The 20398-nt window shown below is 49.0% G+C and overlaps 1 protein-coding gene across 1 annotated transcript in view; it reads right to left on the reverse strand.

The window, feature by feature from the left end:
- Positions 1-1179: 1179 nt before the first annotated feature.
- ETS1 (ETS proto-oncogene 1, transcription factor) overlaps positions 1180-20398 on the reverse strand; it is a 44815-nt gene continuing 25596 nt past the window's right edge. Inside the window, exons 5-8 of the mRNA XM_080631542.1 lie at positions 19759-20007; positions 16144-16404; positions 6684-6802; positions 1180-6009 (exon numbers count right to left, since the gene is read on the reverse strand). Of these exons, the coding sequence (XP_080487668.1) occupies positions 5794-6009; positions 6684-6802; positions 16144-16404; positions 19759-20007 (845 nt within the window). The 3' untranslated portion in view covers positions 1180-5793. The remainder of the gene's footprint in view (positions 6010-6683; positions 6803-16143; positions 16405-19758; positions 20008-20398) is intronic.

Genomic DNA, 20398 nt, shown 5'->3' on the forward strand with positions numbered 1-20398 from the left:
GCATCTGCCTTGCCTCGGGGCTGTTAGCTGCTGGCCACCATTTCCTCAGTGGATACCCCAGGTGCACAGGGGCTTCCCCAGCCAGTATTTTTAGTGCCAGCATTAAATCAATCGCCTGCAGTTGCTGGGGGCTGCACAGAGACTTGAAAGCAGCGGATGGGAACGGAGCTGCTCTTGCTGTTTGTTTACCCAGGGTGGCCGGGCTCTGTCTGGCTCAGCGCCTCCAGCTGTGATTAAAAGAGCTACGGCAAGATCAAGGTCCTGGCAACAGAGGCGAAGGCAAGATCCGCTCCTGCTTGTTGCTCCCTGTCTCCAAGCTGAATACGGAGCAGGGCATCTCTGGGGTATTCCCTGTTTTGGGGTCTCACCTGCCTCTCTGATGGACCTTGGTGCTATTAAGCTTAGGGTATGCTGAGCATTCAAAACTCAGTAGCATCCCAGGCCCACACTGAAGCATCACGATGCTTCTCCACCCCTCATCCTTCCCCAAGACCTCTCGCTTCCTGCATGGCTGCAAGCTGAGCGACTATAAATGGAGTTATTATAAATATTCCTTACCCTGGATTCATCCGTTGCATCCTCTCCATGTCGATGACCTGACGTCCCTTCTTGGTATTCCACGAATCTTGAGTGCTTTGTCTTCGTGCCGATTCAAGCAAACAAGCATCAGTGATGATGTCCTCTGGGAATTCCCCATCACACAAACTCGCCGGCCCTATGAGTAAGCGTTGGCTCCTGGACCATGAACCTCCCAAGATGCTTCATTTATCAGACCTACATGTTAATAGGCTCCAATCAATCCTGGTTTGATGAGGGATACCTGAGCTAGGGTAACAGCACTGGAAAAAACAATGTATAAAAATGTATCTTTCAAAGATCTGAAGCACAATGGTCTGATTTGCTTTAGTGGGAGCCCAGAGGTGTATTTCTCCTCTTGACAGGCCACAGCCCAAGGTCTCAAGTAGAAAAGCAGATGCCCAAGAGCACCTTCACAGCAAGGGTGAGCTGGTGGCTTTGCAAGTTGGCTGCGCCTATTTCGCAACAGGCTGCTGAAGAAATTACAACTAGAAGTCATTTTGGGTGGCAAATCACAGACAGCCCGAGTTCCCGGTGACGAGCTGGGATGAAAGCCCATTTTGAAACCCTGGAATTGCCCCTGGGATGGCAATGAGGATTGGTGATGGTCCTCAAGGAGCTGGAGAGGATAACCCAAAGCGAGAGGGAGCTGGTGTCATGCAGCATCTTCTATGCCCACCCAGAGGCCATGACTCCAGCCAAACCCTTATTTCCTATAACCACACAATAATAATGCAAAAAAAAAAAAAACCGAGAACTTGCTGGGATTCACAAGATATTGCATTGCTTTTCCCCCTTTCTCCCTGAATTCCAAGAGCAAAGGCAACGAAGCATCACACCGACACGGCGGGTTAGGAATTATTCTTCTTTTTAATTTCACATGGTTTAAAATACGATATGAAATAAGGCTACAGTATATAAAAAACTCTCCAGCAAAATGATGTGCCAGCATCAGCAATTAAAACAAAACCAATCCCCTCCTTCTTTAAGGGTTCAATGGAGGAGGGACTTCTTTTTGCATCCTTTAAAAAAACAAAACAGAACACAACACAACGCACGGACACACACACACACACATCGCTACATCTCTAAGCTACCTCAGCTCAGTTTGTTTTAAAAAGCACCTGCTTTTTCCTTGGTTTTTTATCTATTTTTTTTTTTTAATCTGGCTTTTAAAGTTTTTTTTTTTCCACTTTTAAAAAATATAAATTATATGAAAATACAAGTTGGAAAATAGTTGAACAGCACAATATAACAATCTCTTCTTTTTCTTCTTCTTCTATCAGCTTAAAAAGAAAATCCCAAGTGTAAAAACAAAATTAAACAAAAAAAAAACCCAACCCACTTTTTTTGTTCTTTTTCTACTGAGGCAGATAATTCCTGGAGATATTCCATTATAACATATATGTATACATAGATTTATCATTTATTTAAACCTCTTTGGAATGTAGACAACAGCTCACGGATGTTATATAGACCCTACCAGAGAGCAGAGCACGCCAAGGCATCCCAATATTGTGACATTAAAAAGGAACAAGCAACCAAAGCCCTAAAGCCTTGCAGAAAACCCCTCCAGAAAAGCGAACACGAGAAGATGGACACGTTTCCCACAGCATCCAAATACTGGTGCTTAGTGGGACCATTCGTTCGGAGGAGGTTGGTTTGGGAAGATGTGAGAAGGTTCAGTCGTACGGTATCTTCTATTTCTTGCCCTGTTTGGCTATTTTTCCCACCAAAAGCACCTGAGACATTCCAAAACAAGACATAATTACCCAATTCCAAAAGCCATGTGTATCTGGCTGAGGGTGAAACTTAACCCCATGCGGAGAATCCAGCACAGGAGTAAGCCGTGTTCCCAGCAGATCTCCATTGTCCCTCTCAAACCCATCCGGTCCAGCATGTGTAAGTGGATTAACCAACTCTTCACGGCCTTGAGGAACAGGAGGTCAGAAGGTTTAGGGTCCCGCACATCTGGGTCAGCACATCCCTCGCCAAAAGCCAAAAAGCAGAAAGATACAAATAAAAACAGAAACAGCAACAAATCTGCAAAGTTCCAGTGTATAAACAGCACACAGCCCTCTCTGGGATGGTCTCTAGAATGGGAATAAAATGCAAAGGAAAATAGGAAACGATGAACCTGACGTCCCTAGGACTGTACTGCGCTTTTGCTGCACACAGCCTGCGAGCTGGGATGGCAAAAGGCCAGGAGAAGAGCCAGCCAGGAGCTACTCCCAAAAAACCAGATCTGCTTTCCATACTTCACCCTTTCTAACCTCTAAATCAGCTGCCCCAAAATACTGGCAGCACACAGGTTCAGCTTGGAAACCTGGAAAACCTAAGCACAGTGGAGCGGAAGAGAGATTTAGCCTGGCAGGAGGATGGGGTTGGTACCTGAATTCCTATCAGAAGGAAGTTTTATCCCTGTTTTCTTCTTGAAAAAGGCACTTCAATTGCAGCAGAGCAGCCAAGCAAGGCAGGAGACATGTCCTGGGAGGCAGCATAGTGCCAAGGGCAGGAGACAGCCCCTTTCTAAGGGTCTTGGGGGCTCTTTCAAAGCACTGAGTAAGCTAAGCAACAGGACACCTACAAACCCCCATCTGATCGCTGAAAATCCATACAGTGTCCTGTTGGGATGCCCTTGCACTACACCTCCCCTCCACACTTCCATGCTGCCACTTCTGCTTGACTTCCTTTTCAGCCTTGGCTCTGCAGCAGAGCTCTGCCCAGGGCCTCATCCATGATACTGATTTTCCTTCCTTCCTCCTATCCAGCTTGACCAAGCTGCTTTCTCCCATCCTGCCTGCCAGAGGAGACTGATTCCCCAGCGGGCATCATTTCTTTGCTCCTTTGGTGCATGCTTCTTTCACCTTCCCTTCATCCCCTTTTCCTTCCTTTCTATCCATCCAACCCTTTTCTTTCCCTGCACTCAGTGGGACAATGCACAGTCCCATCAGCTAACAGCATAACTAATAGCCTCCCTTACCTAAACCACCACCTTCTTCCATCCTGGGCTGGAGCTCCTTTGTGGCCCACTCATTTCCTCTCCACCATCACCTTTTTATATAAGCATGCAGCAGTTTTGGGGATGACTTGCCCCAAAATGGCCAACTGGGGATATAGAGGTACCCCTCTAAGCATCTCCTTGGGATTAAGCTCCTCATCCAACGCTGCCGCTGTACAGAAGGTTTAGGTGCCTGTGTATTTTGTCTCCTTGCAGGCAGGGTTGTTTCCTGCCAAGCTGATGCATCAGCCTGTATCCGGCAGGCATATCCCAACGAGCATCTCCCGGAAGTCTTTCCCCACCTCGCTCCCAGCTTCCCTCTCACAGTGCCTCCATAATGAACACAACTCCCTAAAACACACAGACAGACAGACAACACATAAAGAAGGTACTTTTGGTTCAAACACTTAATACTGTCTTTAAAAAGAAAATGCCCAGTGGCTCTCAAGGGAGAAAGATCCCATTCGGAAGCCAGATCCGCATGGATCCAGCTCCACGGTTGTATCTGGATATGGAAAAGCTCACTGCCTGATCCTCTAACTCACATCTAGCCCCCGGTGACAGCGGTCAGCATCATCCCAAGAAGTGCTTGGTGCACTTCTCATCATTCACCCCAATCGGTTCATGTTAATCACACCCTGCCAGCGGCTGCAGGATCAGGCTTCCAAAGAGCAGTAAAGAACCTATTTTTACGGACAATTTCCTTTCTGCATATGCCAGGCTGGTTAAGACACAGAATCATAGAATCCCAGACTGGTTTAGGTTGGAAAGGACCTTGAAGCTCATCCAGTTCCAACCCCCTGCCACAGGCAGGGACAACTTCCACTACAGCAGGTTGCTCCAAGCCCCTGTGTCCAGCCTGGCCTTGAACACTGCCAGGGATGGGGCAGCCACAGCTTCTCTCTGGGCAGCCTGTGCCAGTGTCACATACAGCAATAAAGATAAAAGCTGGTTGAAACAGGAAGGAAAACTTTGTTTTTCCAACTTTTTCCTGATTTTTATGCCTCAAATCAACTGATACATTTTCCATTTACGACATTGAAAACAAGGGCATTTTTTCCATTTTACCCTCCAAAAAAGAACAAATCAAATTTTCTGAAAGCACCAAGGTGTTCCTTGAGCAAAAAAAGTGGTCTGGAAAACACAAAGACGATGTTTTCTCTGCTAATTTCGCTAGGTTTTGTGCTCAAAACACAGCCATACAAAAAAGCCTCTTTGAAAAACAATCCCAAAAGTGGGAATTTCAACCAGCTTTATCAACAAGTGGCAGAGCAAAGCGTGTGGGGCTGGAGGTGAGAGCAGCACATCCAGCATGCATCATTAGGAGCCAGTTTGGAGTTCATTTTCCTTCACATATGATGCAGAGATGCCGAGTCATAGCGCTCCATTCCTCCAGTGGGGTCTACATAAACTCCTATTTTCATCTTTAACCTTTTCCTCACTGTGATAAAACTCTCTGCTGGCATAACAGAAACAGACACACACAATATTGCAATACTGAGACCATCTTAGAGCTTAAGACTATTTAAAAAGAAAAAAATACTGGCACAAAATTTAATAAAATAAAACTTTTAACAGATTCCTTAAAAAAAAAAAAAAAAAAAAAAAAAAAAGTCTTGATCCCTCCTAGCAAAAAAATTTTGTCCTTTGTAGAAAAGCAGACGACCGACAGAAAGGTGATGGCCAAGAACGGCAAAGAGTTCTTGGGGTTTTCCCATACTGCCCCTCCCCGAAGCAGGAATAGTCACCCACTTTGGTTTTCCCTCCCCACCCTCAAAGACAGATTCAAATCCTTGGGAATACTATCATTTCCTGAACTGCCTGCGTGCGAGTGACACAAAATCCAAAGGGATCCATTTGATCATGTTTCCTCTAAACAGCAAGGGATGGGGAGGGGTTTGTTGGGGTTTTTTAAGTGAGCTACATTTTTCTGGCTTTCTTAAAACTCAGAATTTCCCCCCCAAAAAAAGCCTTTCTTGGAGCTTCCAGGGGGAGAAAAAGCTCATCCTTCTCCGAACTAAACACAGTTTGCCTCTTCCGCCTCCCTCTCTCCCAACATCCTCAACGCATCAAATCTGAGTCGCTCTTTAAAAACAACAAAAAGAAATTAACAAATGACCAAAAGAACAGCAAAAATAAGAAAAAGAACCAACAGAAAAAGTCCCATCGACTCTTCAGAATGACACGGGGTGACCCTCCACCCCGGCCGGCCACCTTCACTCATCAGCATCTGGCTTGACGTCCAGCATGGCATGGAGCTCCTCGGGTGTGTAGCCCAGCAGGCTCTGCAGGTCGCAGACGAAGCGGTAGACGTAGCGTTTCCCAGCCGTCTTGTGGATGATGTTCTTGTCGTAGTAGTAGCGCAAGCCACGGCTCAGCTTCTCGTAGTTCATCTTGGGTTTGTTTTTCCTCTTGCCCCATCGCCTGGCCACCTGGGAGAGGGGAGAGGAGAGTCAAGGAGGGATGCGCATCACAGGGACCGGACACAAGAGAAGAGAGAGGAGTTCCCTCATCTTTAAGAAGATGGACACAGATGGGTCACAAGCATTAAGGTCTGGGGAAACCAACCTCCATGCAGTGGCAGAACACTGCAGAGGACTCTAGGAGGATGTGTAAGTCATCCTGGATCATAGAACCATGGAATGGTTTGGGTTGGAAGGGACCTTCAAGGACCATCTAGTTCAATCCTCCTGCAATGAGCAGGGACATCTTCAACTAGATCAGATTGCCCAGAACCACATCCGGCCTTGAATGACTCCAGCAATGGTGCATCTAAAACCTCTCTGGGCAAGCTGGTACAGTATTCACTCCCCAGAATCTGTGGGAAGTCTCCCTTCTCACCTGTACACATCCTTTTTGGCATTATAACTCTTCTCTGCCATGTTTCAGCTACTTCCCACTGATTTTGGGCACAAATTATGGCTTCCCAGGTATTAGTGCAGCCCAGTTTTCAGCTGGGATCTAATTCATTGGTTTCCCCTACACATACTCGAGACCATAACAATGTGACTGCCCAGATCTCAGCCCTGAAGGGAGGAGGGCAGGGTTATTCACACCAATATTTCAAAGGAATCTGGGCCGTGCACTCTATTCCAGGGCACTCTACCTCGTCTGGGTCAGAAAGTTTGAATTCCCAGCCATCACCCGTCCAGCTGATGAAGGACTGACAGGACTTGTCAGTGAGCAGTTCCAGCAGGAATTGCCACAGTTGGATGGGTCCACTGCCTAGAAAGACAAGAGAAATATGAGAAATTAACGCCACGAAAAGCACAGCTCCTTCTATCCCAGGGGGAGGGAAATATCACATCCAAACAGTACACACTGAAAAGAATAAAACGTACTATCATAAAGAAAATAATCAGCGACCACAGAGCAAGATGTGGGCTGAGATGACAGCTTGAGAGTTAAATCCTGCAGGTAAAAGAGCTTCCTATTTGCAGTAAGAGCTGAATATTCACGCACTGGAACGCTTCACTTTGAGTTACATAAATAGGATTACTTTTCTGGCATCCAAACAGCGAGCAGTCATTGTCTTGGCACAAGAGCACCCCGCCTCCTCCGTGCCAAAAAGCTGCTGGCCATCACATGAACTCCGGCAGACTCCTGCTTCCCGACCTTGACTCTTTGCTCTGTTGCTGTTCATCGAGATAAGGGGGAGGACACCCAGGTATGAAAATCATCTGGCCTCTTTCCAGGGCATGTTGCTGCAGGAACGGGCTGAGCTGGTGCACAAAGCTCAGTGCAGGGAAGGCAGGGGCTGGCTGGCTCTGCACATGGGTCTCACCAGCTCAGGACTGTTGCATCTCCCTGTCATGGTCTTAGCAAAGTCATAACAAACCTCCCTGCGGCTGCTGGTCTCTCTAATCCACTCGAAGTGGCCCATAGCATCCCGTATCACGTAGGTTCAACCTCTCCCTACACCACCACAGTCCCCGGGGTGCTAATTTTGGCCAACAGCACTCTGACACATCTAATCTGCAGTACCTGGTGCCTGCAGCTTCGCAGCCTGGTTTGGGCTGGATGAATGGTGTACATGGAGCAATTTCGAAACCCTTATCCCTTCTTGTGTCCCAATTAAAGGTAGAGGAGAAGCCCTCAAGCCAAATCTCTTTGATGAGCAACTTCCAAATGCGGCCGCACCCTAAATATTGTGCTTAGCTCTGGGCAACATGTTTCAGGAGAGACGTTGCCATGTTTTAAACGCAGCTTAAAATACATCACTAATAACAAGAATGACAATAATAATAAACAGAACCAGGGCTTAGAGGAAATGATTTATCACAAGAATTGCACGGGCTGCATTAAGACAGCAGGCTGGGGTAAACCCGCCTGCTGACAGCAGTGAGTACAGGCTTCAAGCAGGGAAGAAGAAGAATTATGTACTCAGACAAAGGGATGGAGAACAGCTTATTTCCAGGAATGACAATGAATGCTGTCGAGCTGTGGCTGCGGGATAACCCATGGAGGGAAGAGAGGGCTGTTTCCCCTTTTCCATGAGGTTTAAAATGACTCAAAAGCAGAGGAGCTGCTAGAGAGGAAAAAATAGAGAGCTGGCTCCGGGACAGGGAAATCCCTGTGCCCCATCCAGCCCTCCCCAAACTGTTTCCCTCCTCGTATTCCTAAGGAGCTGCTCCAGGGCATTCTTGCCAAGCCTGGGGGTTATCACACAGCCAGGAGCAGGACAAGCATGGAGCTCGCACCATCTCTCTGCTTGTGAATGGGAAGATGACACTCAGCGGAGAAAGGCTCCAGCCCACTGCTGTTCTGGACAAGAGCTTGCTAAGACATTGACTCCGTGACCACACTCTCTGGTAGGGTTATCCACGCCAAAACAGGGGAGGAAAGTCAGATGACGCCTTCGCCTCTCACTCGAAAGGGAAGAGCCAAAACCCTGGCCTGAAATGCCACCGCATCTCAAAACTCAGACCTATTTATAGCAGCAAGCTTTAAATACAGAGAAAACACTAGGGAAAAAAGGTTATTTCAGCAGCCTGAGGTCCTCCATGGGGAATCACAGGTGAATTGTCATGGAGCCTGTTTCTCCCAGCCAATCTGACTTTATAGCAATTCCCTACACAGAGAGTATCCAACACCCAAAACAGGTTATCAGAGAAACAGTCCAAGGAGACAAGACTTAATCAAGACCAGATTCATCACCTTGCACTGATTTCTCTCCTGCCCAGCCAAACAAGGATTATTCATTGACTCATCAAATGGTGAGAGTTCGAAGTGACCTTAAAGCTCATTCAGTTCCAACCCCCTGCCACGGGCAGGGACACCTTCCACTAGAGCAGCTTGCTCCAAGCCCCATCCAACCTGGCCTTGAGCACTACCAGGGATGGGGCAGCCACAGCTTCTCTGGGCATCGAATCCCCAGAATAAGACGGATGAAAACCCACCACCCTGGCACCAGGTTCTATCTGGCCCACTTTGTCTCTGTGGGATCCTTTCAAGGCTCAAGTGTCATTAACCCAGCTCATATCTGGCATGGAGAGGTGTTGGGAAACCTGGGAATTTCTTCCCCTCCCTCCAGCAAGCAATGCAGGGCTCCTGCCACTGCTCTGCTGGATATTTTGGGATTCTGAAGGAAGCGGTGTCATCCCTGCAACAGGGATTCCCAAGGTCTATTCCGAGCTGCCTGCAGGACACCGTAAAACCCCAAATTCCTCTGTGTTGGACAAGCAATTATGTCAAGAATGTGTTTACTGCAGGGCTCGCAGGCATGTCTGAGCTCCTATAAACACATGCCCCGCCGGAGGGGAAGGCAGCAGAGGCCCTGCAGATGTGCCACTGCTGCTGACTTGGAGACGTCAGTGAGGCAAGCAATGCTGAGGTGCAGGAACCAAGCCCTGGCACATGCCCCAGCCTGCATGGCCAAAAACTGCTCTGAGGAGAGAGACCAGAGGGTAGGAAGACAAAATGGTCAGGGAAGGGGTGCTGGAGGTCTGTGCATCATCTGGTGGACCTGTACTGCTGCTATTAGTGCTTGGAGGGCTACCTTCAGAGATGAGAAGCTCACCAGGTATTGGTAGGACACAGGGGAATGGCTTTAAACTAGAAAATGGTAGATTTAAATTAAATATTAGGAAGAAGCTTTTCACTATGAGGGTGCTGCATAAGTTGCCCAGAGAAGCTGTGGCTGCCCCATCCCTGGCACTGTTCAAGGCCAGTCTGGATGGGGCTTGGAGCATGGTTTTGAACTAGATAATCTTTAAGGTCCCCTCCAACCCAAACCATTCTATGAGCTGCTTCTGCCACAAGGAGCAGGGCGTTATCTTCCCAGTGCCTAAAAGGATTTTGAGGTGACCCTTGGCTCACGCAGTGATGCCACCCCCCTATCTTGCATCCCCAAAGCTATCAGGGCAAGCATGAAGCTGCTGGGCTTGTCTCCACACCCCAAACCTCCGCCCCTGCGGAGCTGGGAGCATTGCCCGTTTTCCATCCCTTCTGCTTCAACCCTTCCACTCATCCCCGCCTGGGGCTGGAAATCCCCACCGCGATGCCGGGACCAGATCACTTCATGGTACAGGCACGCACAGCCGCGCCGAGTGCCCCAAGGCCAGCGGGTGTATCCCACCACGCAACATTGCCTTGGCTATCTCCAAATACAGCCACTACTGAGTGTTCCTGCAGCCTTTACTTTGGATGCAGCCCTAAGGATGAAGCGGAGGGATGCACACCACCTATTACGGTACTAGTCCTCCCAGAGGAAGCCCAGACCTGGCTAGGGAATGGGGGCAGCTCTGCTCCACAAAAGACAAGGGAAGGGTTCAGACAGTGGTGGGATGTCCTCCCGCCCCACTGAGACCTCAGGCACCCATGAAGGATGCTAAGAATAGTGCCTGCTAAGGCCACAATGGGGGCCCTGTCTGGCCTCGGTGGCACTGAACAGGGTCCTTCAGTGGGGAGTGTCACACCACAGGAATTCATCCCACGTCAGGGGGAAAATATGCCTCGCAGCCGGATGACAGCCAGCTGCTACAGTGGGAACTGCTTGCTGAGCGCTGCCCCTTCAGCATCAGTCCTCCGATAGCACCCCTGGGTGTCCCCAGAGCAAAGGGTTTGGTGCCATGCCATGCCATCCCTGTGACATCCTCCCTTGGCCCTCATCACCTTCTTACTCAGTGGCTCTGGAGGGGTTTGGAACAGCCACTTTCACTTGTGCACTGATGGTGGTACTGGCTGGGTCGGGTCAGACCGGTATCTGCACCATACCGGTGAGGGCACAGCCCAAACCACGTCATCCCCACTCTCTCCTGAGACAAGTTTCACACACCCACCCCTCTCAACGGCCTCCGTTTTGTTTCCCTTCTTTCAAACAAGAAAAGAAGTGAAAAAAACCACCCCACTGACAAAAAAAAGCGGCGCACCTATCCTGTGCGCTCTGTGGTTTGTGGTTCCAACCCAACAAAACAACTGGGCATAGCAACGTCTCCAAAACAGCCTTCACCTCACACACGTGCCCGCCCTGCCTGTGCCCCCTTTGATGGCACCAAAGGTCCCTCATTTCCCCCAATGGGCTGGGGAACAGCAAAGCTCGTCCCCATTGATCCCTTGTTAGACCAAGTCCAAGCACCTCCTCGCCAGCTCTTGCCCAAGCTAGTGCATGTAGTCACACCACTGCAAAGGGCCGGCTTTGCATGGGTGGGAGGACAAAGGTGGAGCTCAGATAGAAGCATCTACAAAGAGGTGGCATGAAGAAAGCAGAGAGTGACCCAGAAAGCTCCTGTATGTGGAGACATATACTTTTGGCTACGTTTACACGCAGGAGAGCAGCCACAATGAGCCAGTTCTGCTTTCCTGATGCATCTCCTCTGTTTTGAGGAAGAACATGCTGGGATGCCAGGCTGGACAGGGCTTGGAGCAAGCTGCTCTAGTGGAAGGTGTCCCTTTCTGTGGCAGGGGATTGGAACTGGATGAGCTTTAAGGTCTCCCTTCAACACAAACCAAGCTGCTCTGGTGAGAGCTGAGCTGCTGTCACGCTTGGGCAGTGTAGCGTGGGGCTCATTTCACTGTCATTTGCACATGTCTGGCAGGTGGAGCAGGAGCCACTGAACCAGCCCCAGCCCTAGCACTACCCTTGAGCTCCCCACCTCGCTTCTGAGCCATGCAGACTCTACACCAGAGGTAGAAAAAAGGCGAGAGTTACTATAGCTGGTCACACTTGAAGTCACTCTGCAAGGGCAGGTACAGGGTATAACCCTGAAGGAGCGAGCCAACAACATCCCCTTCATCACACAGGGGACAACGGTACTGTTGTGCTGCTTGGTGGAACTAGATGATCCTAGGTCCTTTCCAAGCCTAATTATTCTATGATTCTGATGGCTGGGGCAGCTGACTGCATCTCCAAACTCCCTCAACCCAAGTTACAAGTGGCTATGGATGCCCATAAAGGCACAGTCTCCAGAAGCAGGCAGGAAGGATGCTGATGTTTTTAGGAAAGCTACTGCCCTCACTCTGGATGTCAAGGATCAGAGAGGGGCTGCGAAGGCAGCTGCCGGTGGGTTTCTGGATGCCACTGAGCACAGCACATCCAGGGAGCTCGCTAGTGGAAGCTTCAGGCCAGCAGCATAGGCAACAAGAAGAGGGGAAGCAGCACACAAGCTCTCTTGAAAGAGACCCACTTTCTTTGGCACAGACTTGACTTTCTTGCAAAACAGCAGCTGCGCGCTTTCACTTCTGTGTCACAGATAAGCATCGCTTAGAAATGGAGGCTTGTCAGAGGCTTCAGGCTCTGCACCACAGACAATTCAAGCAGGGCAGATGGGTTTAGCAGGCAAATTTGGTCCCTATCGACGCGGCACTGTGAATGCTGATAGCAAGGATAGGGTGAGATCTGGCCTGGGCAAAACCGTTTGGCAGACAGGCGCTCAGGCAAGATAGCATCTGTGAGAGGTGGCTATTCCCTGCACTACCTTCTGTCTTCTTCAAGAGCAGCATGATAATGAAGATAGCATCAATCTGTCCTCAAGAGAGACACTCAGGTCATGTGTGGTATTAGCTGGGCAGGGGGTGTTAACTCTTTAGGTGCTAAGATCACCTATAAGGACATCAGCAACTTCCTAACCAGGTCTGTAAGAAAGGGCAGCATCACAAATGCAAAACCAGCCTTGCAGATGACAGATCAAGGTTTGAAGTGCACTCACTTCACCTTTCTCAACCTTCTTTCCTCCTTCTGCCTCTCAACCATGAGTGGAATCACTCTGCTCTGCCTGTTCAGCTAAATGGAGCAGTAGCTCAGCACATCACGGCTCTGGTTATTGTGGCAATGCAGACAGCACTGTGGGATGGAAAGCCCCAGCCTGCAGAGACGATGCTGAGGTCCTACATACCACAAAGCAAATACATACTATGGCTATAAACCCACGCAGGTGCTTTGGGGCACTCAAGAAATAGAATCACAGAACCACAGAATGCTTTGGGTTGGAAGGCAACTTAAAGCTCATCCAGTCCCAAGCCCCTGCCACGGGCAGGGACACCTTCCGCTAGAGCAGGTCCTACCTGGCCACCCACCAACACCAAACACCGTGCTGCTGCATGAATAAGGAAGCTTAAACTGAGCTTAGCTAAGCCAACACAAGGTTTAGCACACCTGCCTGCACGGAAGGTGCATCCTGACACACTGCTTGCCAAAATATAACGGATGAATTCTGTCTCCATGCCCTAGGTCATGTCAAGAGAAATAAGACTGGGCTTAATGTAAGGCTCAAGTTGGCCAAGCTTTGGAAGAGCCAGCTCCAAAACCAGAGGTGCCCAGCGCTGGCCCTCCCTGCAGCTATGGAAACTAAAGTTCACCAACTCCTGAGCAATTACATTTCTCCTTCAGAAAAAACCCAAAAAAGATAAGAAAATTGCATCAACCTCTCTGTGAGCAACCATGGCAACTTGTTAAATTAGGTCAAGATGTGGGGGCAGATAAGGCAGCTTTGAAAAGCTGCTCTCAAGCTGGGTGAAGAACACATCAAACGCAAATGGAGCTTCCGCCAAAATGCACCTTCTCAGCAAAGCATGTGCCTCCTGGGGCAGATACCATCAGATATCTGTGATAAAGCACTGTGCCACCTCCCTGGGCCACCAGCAAAACAGCCCCTTGGTAACAAAGCCTGAACAGTATCGTCACGTTCTTAAAGTCAACCTGGAGATGAAGGATGTGATCTCCCAGGCTTCATTCTTCCAACCCTAAAAGGTGCACATCATGGCATGTGTGTTGGGTGCTCCGCTGGCTGGTGATGTGCTGGGCACGGTGGCATCATCTGAGAAACAGAAATTAAGGTCCTGGTCGCTTTGGGACCCCAGGCTGGTAATCCCCTACTCTGCTCATTTGGAAGCTCCACCTCCTCACCAGAGCTGCAGAGCCCAGACTGAAGTTCCTCTGCTCTAGCTGCTAGACAGCACTTCCCCCTCTGAGTAAATTAGAAGTAATGTAAAGCAAAGCAAACAAGGAAGGACCTAGGAGTTCTGCTTGAGAGTCACTTGCTCAGCTGGCCCACGACAGATGTCCAGCACTTCTCAGTGGCCAGTATGGATTCTTTACATCAGTTTTTGCAGACACACACTCGTTTTGAGTTCTGAGAGTGCCCAGTTCTCCTACGGTTTGTAATGCAATGTATTCTCACTTGTTCTCGCTGGGACTTGCTTTCATATCATCAACCTGGCTTCGCTTTGCACCCACACTGGGCTCCCGCTGCACAGAAAACAGGAGGTGCTGACAGCTCAGTAGGCTTTAAAAGGGGACAGAGAACGCTGCCTGCAAAGATCATTTCTCCAAAGCTTGTTCCCAATGGCAAACACAGACTGAGGAGGTTTGAGGACTGAATTACTGCTTAGCAGTGGTCCAGCCCAAGGATTTCTGAGTAAGTGCTGCTTCTGGAAACCTCAGGTTTTCCTTTCTCCATTTAAAGTTTCTCAAGTGAAGCAACACAGAAGTAAAAATCAGGCAGTCCCCATTATAGATCACACCAAAATGCCTATGTCCAGGGATTAACTTCCCAGCTCAAAACAGCATTTGAAATGAGACAAGGGAAAATGTTACACAGTGCAAAGCATCTGGAAGTGTGCTCTGGCACTGCATTAACCCAAGTCTCCCCTTCCTGGCGGCACCATTCCAAGGACACTCTTTGGGGTGCTAAGACTCCTTGGCAAAACACAGGATCCAGCCACCGCCTTCAGCTCCTCTCTATGGAGATGGCTCTTGTTCATGAGAGGGAAACATCCAGCTTGGAAAATAAAGCTCTTAGTCTTGCCACGTGTTTCCGTGCCTCAGTTTCCCCAGCTGCTGAAGTGCAACAATGCTTCTGCCCAGGCACTGCCTACCCAGAACACTTCTATGGGGTGCAGTGATAGGTGTTATTAGGAGAAAATAGCAATAAAACTTGCTCACTGGTCTCACTTCTTAGGAATATCAACTGCCATGGCATGGCAGCGGATGGTGTCCCAGGGCATGGCCCAGCCCAAAACCATTCAGGAACAGCAGAGCACATTTGTATTTTACATTGACTTGGTCGAAACAGGCTCATTCAGCAGGCAGAGCTCAGAGCTTTCTTTCTAACTAAAGCTATAGCAACAAACCACTTCCTTTTTTACACATAGCTCCTAAAATTATCTCTCCACCTCTCCTCCCCTCCGCATCTCTGCCCACCTTACAGAAAACTACGTATCAGCCCTAAGACGAGCCTGTGTGTAGGAGGAGATTTCAGGGACAGTCGCACCTCAGGATCTGCTCTGAACCTGCTGATGATCTTTATCTGCACAAACTATTTCCACCAGCTGCTACCAGCTGGGGCAGGAGAGATCAGTCTGTAGGAGGGAAAAGGGGAACTGGCAGGAGGCCGTCCTGCGGATCTTACTTATAGTACAGGGAAAAGACAAGGCACAGAAGGACTGGAACGGATTATCTCAGTTGGAGCTGGAAGCCCCATCCCAACAGGTTTTTCTTCACGGAGATGCCAGATTGCTGGAGGGCTGTCATATAAAAAGGCAGAGTTTCCATGGCCTATCACCTCATCTCTCTCAGGGCAGGGAATGGAAAAATGTTTGGGTCTGCTTTGGCACCATCACACCCTTGCCTCGCACCAAGGTAAAGAGCAAACCCGAGCGCTTCCTCCATGCAAAAAAGGGAGACGATCGTTTCACATCACACAGAGCAATGCTGGAATGCAGCCGCTCCTGCCCAAGATGGCAAATCACAAGCAAGTAGCCAGCACGTTGCACAGAAGTTTCAGATGGGGAAATGAGGGCTCTCTACTACCTTGTGTTCTCAGCAATACAAACCAGACACCAGTTCCAAGCAAACCCAACCAGGAAGCATCCAGGTGTAAATGCACAAGGCATCATATGCCCTGTACTCACAGCTGGGTCCTACATCCTCTATGAGGTCTGGAATGCCCATGCTTGGGGGGGACCGCGTGCTCTCAGGTGTGCCAACATACATGTGGCTGACCCCAGAGACATCCCAAAACTCACTTATGGACAACTCAGAGACCCTGGAGGCTCTACCCTCCACCGACGGAGAGGTTCTACCCGAGATGCTCACCAGAGAGGCTGTTACATGAGCAGCGTGACCCTACCTGTGTAGCCAGCAAGGGCAGCAGCAGGAATGACAGGCTTGTCCTTGTTCATATCGGCCCGATCTCGAACATAGTCCTTGAAGGTGCCCTTGGGCTTGTGGTTGGACAGGGTGGCGGGGTAGTCCTCTGAGTCAAAGCTGTCATAGGAAGGGACACGCTGCAGGCTCTGGAAGGAGGACTGGCTGCTCCAGGACTGCGTCAGGCGGTCGCAGCTGTCGTAGCTCTCTATGCTCTCGAAGGAGTCCTGGCCACCCAGTTTACCTGGTGAGAAGGAAGAGAGAGTGAGATGTGCCTGGCCAGCGCAGGGATGCTCTGGCTTGCTTATAGCCAGAAGGATGCTTCGCCTGCTTGCTGCACAAGCAAACCAGCAACCAGGCAATGATACTGGAATGGTTTGGGTTGGAAGGGACCCTGAAGCTCATCCAGTTCCAACCCCCTGCCATGGGCAGGGACCCCTTCCACTAGAGCAGGTTGCTCCAAGCCCCTGTGTCCAACCTGGCCTTGAGCACTGCCAGGGATGGGGCAGCCACAGCTTCTCTGGGCTCCCTGTGCCAGCAACTCACAGGGAAGAACTTCTGCCTAATATCTAATCTAAATCTACCATTTTTCAGTTTAAAGCTATTGTTCTGAATGCTCTGTGGGGAATAGCCCCAGCTACGCTTCATCTCCAAAGAAACTTGAAGTACAGCCTGAAACTGGGATACCTGTATTATCTTGTAATTCAGAGCTGGCCTATCTGAGCCCCAGGCAGCAGAGCAAGGTGGAGAGACTGTGAAAAAACCCAAAGTCCTGACTTCTCAACCCAAGATCAATGCCTGGGGATAAGTGGAAATCATCCCCTGTTTCAAAAGGCAACGGCAGAGAAATAACCCACTTCAGCCAGATATTCAAGGCGCAGTTCAAGTGCCTGAATATGGGCACTCCAGGACCTCTTGCTCTTGCTGCTGAAAGTGCTAGGTCTCCAGTAAGTCCCATCTGCCAGCACTGGACACCCAGCTTCTTTACTTTTGATGCTTCCCACAAAATTCTACAGCAGCCTTTTATTGCCATATGCTACGACCAGCTTCCACCCCCCCCAAATCCCCAAACAGCAGTAGATTTGATGGAGGAGGAGAGCAAAAGGCTGAGAGCTCAAGCAGTTCTTTCCCCAGTTCTGGTAAGGTGAGCACAGCTGAGTTGTATCAAGGCTACTCTCTGGGATATTTTTAGTACAGACCAGAACACAAGAGGCCAGATCCTCAGCAGTGCTATGCTGCTTTACACCCACTAGAGACAGCATCAGTATACCCTCTGTACTTAAAACAGAGAGCTAAAACAGGCTCCAAAGAACAAACTGAAATTGTTCTCTCTGATCTCCCGTACGCTGCTGATTGCTCAACATCTTTACTGACAAACTCAGAGTGTAACAGGATCATTCAAGTTCAGTAATTTCCCAAACCGGGCTAAAAACAGCTGCTGGGATTGTGCAAGAACTCCTGGAGAAATTTCCATTGGCAAAGCCACCCGCAGCCTGGGCCCACAGAGTAAATCCCAGAGGAATGGGAACGTGGAAGGATGCTGGCATGCTCCCCCAAATACTTGTGTTGTAGTTTGAAGAGCACTTGCTCTGGAAAGACTCAACTACTGCAGGCTCTGCACTGATTGCTGGCCCAGGACCATGTGAAGTTGGGATTCACTGGCTTCCTTCTGCTGCTAATTCTTTGAAAATACACCTAATTTGACTTAGCTGGAAAAATCAGGAGGAACTCATGGGTTTGGCAGCTACACCTTCCAACCAGACGCCCTCACTGATAAGGCAGAGGGAAACAACTCCCATGGGACCCTAAAATTAACTCCTGAAGCCCACACAAAGGAAGACAAAAGGCAACCATCTGGAAAACCTTCACCTTGAATGTCAGATTGATGAAGAGCTTGACTTGGTGGCAGACTAACCTTAACCTTTTAATACAGTGGAAGGTAAAGATGCAGGTAAATACGAACTAACTGGACTCTGCTTTATATTAAGGATTTATGCCACCCAAAGGCCCTTTCACATGGCTGAAAGGCAGGTTAGTGTAAGCACGGCCACAGCCTGTTGCATTTCTTCAGTCACTATCAGTATGTTAAAGTGTTTGTTAACGCCAGGGGCCCTTGGTCCCCAGTGCGGAGTTTAGGGCTCTTTCTCTCCTCCCCTGCAGCCTTTTTAGGCTTCCCAGTGGGACCAGCCTGAAGGTACAATTGCAAAAGCATGCCTGAACAATTGCATTTCGATGAGAATCATTATGAAATCACCTATGTTAAAGAAAAGGTCAAGAAAAGGGAAAGACACTGATGAAACAGCCATAAAAACAAGCCCAAAAAGAGGAGCTTACCTAAAATTATAACACTGCTGCCCTTGTATTGTCCAAGTCACCTCTCTTACATTAACACTGAGCCAGCAGCAGAAGCAGAGGTAATAATACAAATAATAACTTTCCTGTCATTAGCTCTCCCAGCTTGGGAGAAGAATGAGGAACTTAAAATGAGCTCCACTAAGCACACATATGCAGTGCAGACCTGCACAGGGGCTCCGGCTTGCACAGGGAGCCAAAACATCCTCAGCTCTCAGAGCTGGATGAATGGGTTTAAATGTTCAACATCAAACCTGGCTCACAGCAACACGTTACTATAATGAATGTGAGGCATGGGGACACCTGGATTCTATTCAGGCCGTGATGGCAAGCAGGTCACATCTCTTCCCTGTGCCTCAGGTTCCCTACCTGGAAGCGGGAGATAATGATATCCCTTTGTAAGCGACTTTGAGCTCTATGGATTAAACTTTGCCTTTGAATATAAACCATGAGCCAGATCCTCAGCCTTGTGTTAATGACAAAGTAGTCGGGCATCTGGGCCCCACGTGTACAGAATTTAATAACATTAATTGAAAAGGTATTTGGGCTCAGACCCTCAGAAGTGTTTAGGTGTTTAAATCCCATCATCTCAAACAGGAATCATGTACCTATAACTCTTTGGAGATGTAGGGTAGTAGCACAAGGATTCAGGGGGTCCCTTCAGCTCTGTTGCTGACTCAATCAATGACATCTGCATCTTCTAACAAAGCACAGGGCTTGGGTTCATCAGAACAGATTATTAGTTCAAGCAAGCAGCCATCAAAATCAATGGGGATCGTGGATAAAGACTTTGGATCATCAAATGTAAAACCCTTCAAGGCCTGATATGAACTTATGGAAGAATCTGTGGGGTTTTGCCTGGTCTCCTAGGAAATGTGATTTATACCAGCACACAGCAGCCTGTCCTCCCTAATAACCTCAAAGCCTATTCCAGCTTCACTTGAGCTTGACATCAAAGTACAGAGCCAGAAATGCCACATTTCTGCAGATGTTGTAAAAGCAGGCAGCAGAGTAGAGGAAAGAAAGAACTCCTTCATGTTTTCCCTGGAGAGAAAGGCAGGGAAGGCTTGAAGCCACCTGGGAGTTCACTTGTAAGACATATATGTGAAATGGCTTTGTTACTGCCACTGCATGGCTCCCTTGATGCCTCAAAGCACTATTTCCTGCAGAAGGGAAAGCAGCACTTAGGTTGATATAGGTACAGTAGCAAGAACCCAAGTAAACCCTGGGAGATACCCAACTTTACCTCGACTAGCACGTCCCATGCACATGTTATCTGGCGTTACCACTTCTTGCTTGATCGTGAAGTAGTCTGTCTGCAGGGAATCCGTCTGCACTGGGTCACGCAGGATGACCGAGGGATAGTCGTTCTCGTACTTGAGGGACAGGAGCTCTTCCGAGCTGATGGGATGGAGGGTCTGGTAGGACTCTGTGATGAAGCTGGGCTCGGAGAACTCAGAGGGAGGCACACACTGTGCATGCTCAATGCCATAACCTGTTGGTAGAACAGGAGTGTTAGAAAGCAACCCAAACAGCTCAGGGAAACCAGAATGTTGCTTGCTCCCCCTCCGCACAGTGAGATTTGAGGTCTGGAGTGCAAGAGGAGACTGCCTTTGGGTATAAAACAGCTGGCACAACTGGGCACTAATATTGAGGAAGGTTTCTAAAAGCTACAGAGAGATAGTGCCTTATCAATGCAGCAAGTTAAAGAATAGGACATCCTTAACCAGCATCAATGTGCATCACAACAAACTCCCCTTGAGCAAGCTGCTAGTGGGGAAAAGCTGGAAAACCAGGGAGTGTAGCCTCAGCAAAGGGGACAAAAGGCAAAGAAATCTCACTGACGATTGCAATACGTAAGTCACTTCCAGAGTCACCTCTTCTCC

Source organism: Psittacula echo, assembly GCF_963264785.1.
Source record: "Psittacula echo genome assembly, chromosome: 18".
In the NCBI taxonomy this organism is placed as follows: Eukaryota; Metazoa; Chordata; class Aves; order Psittaciformes; family Psittacidae; genus Psittacula; species Psittacula echo.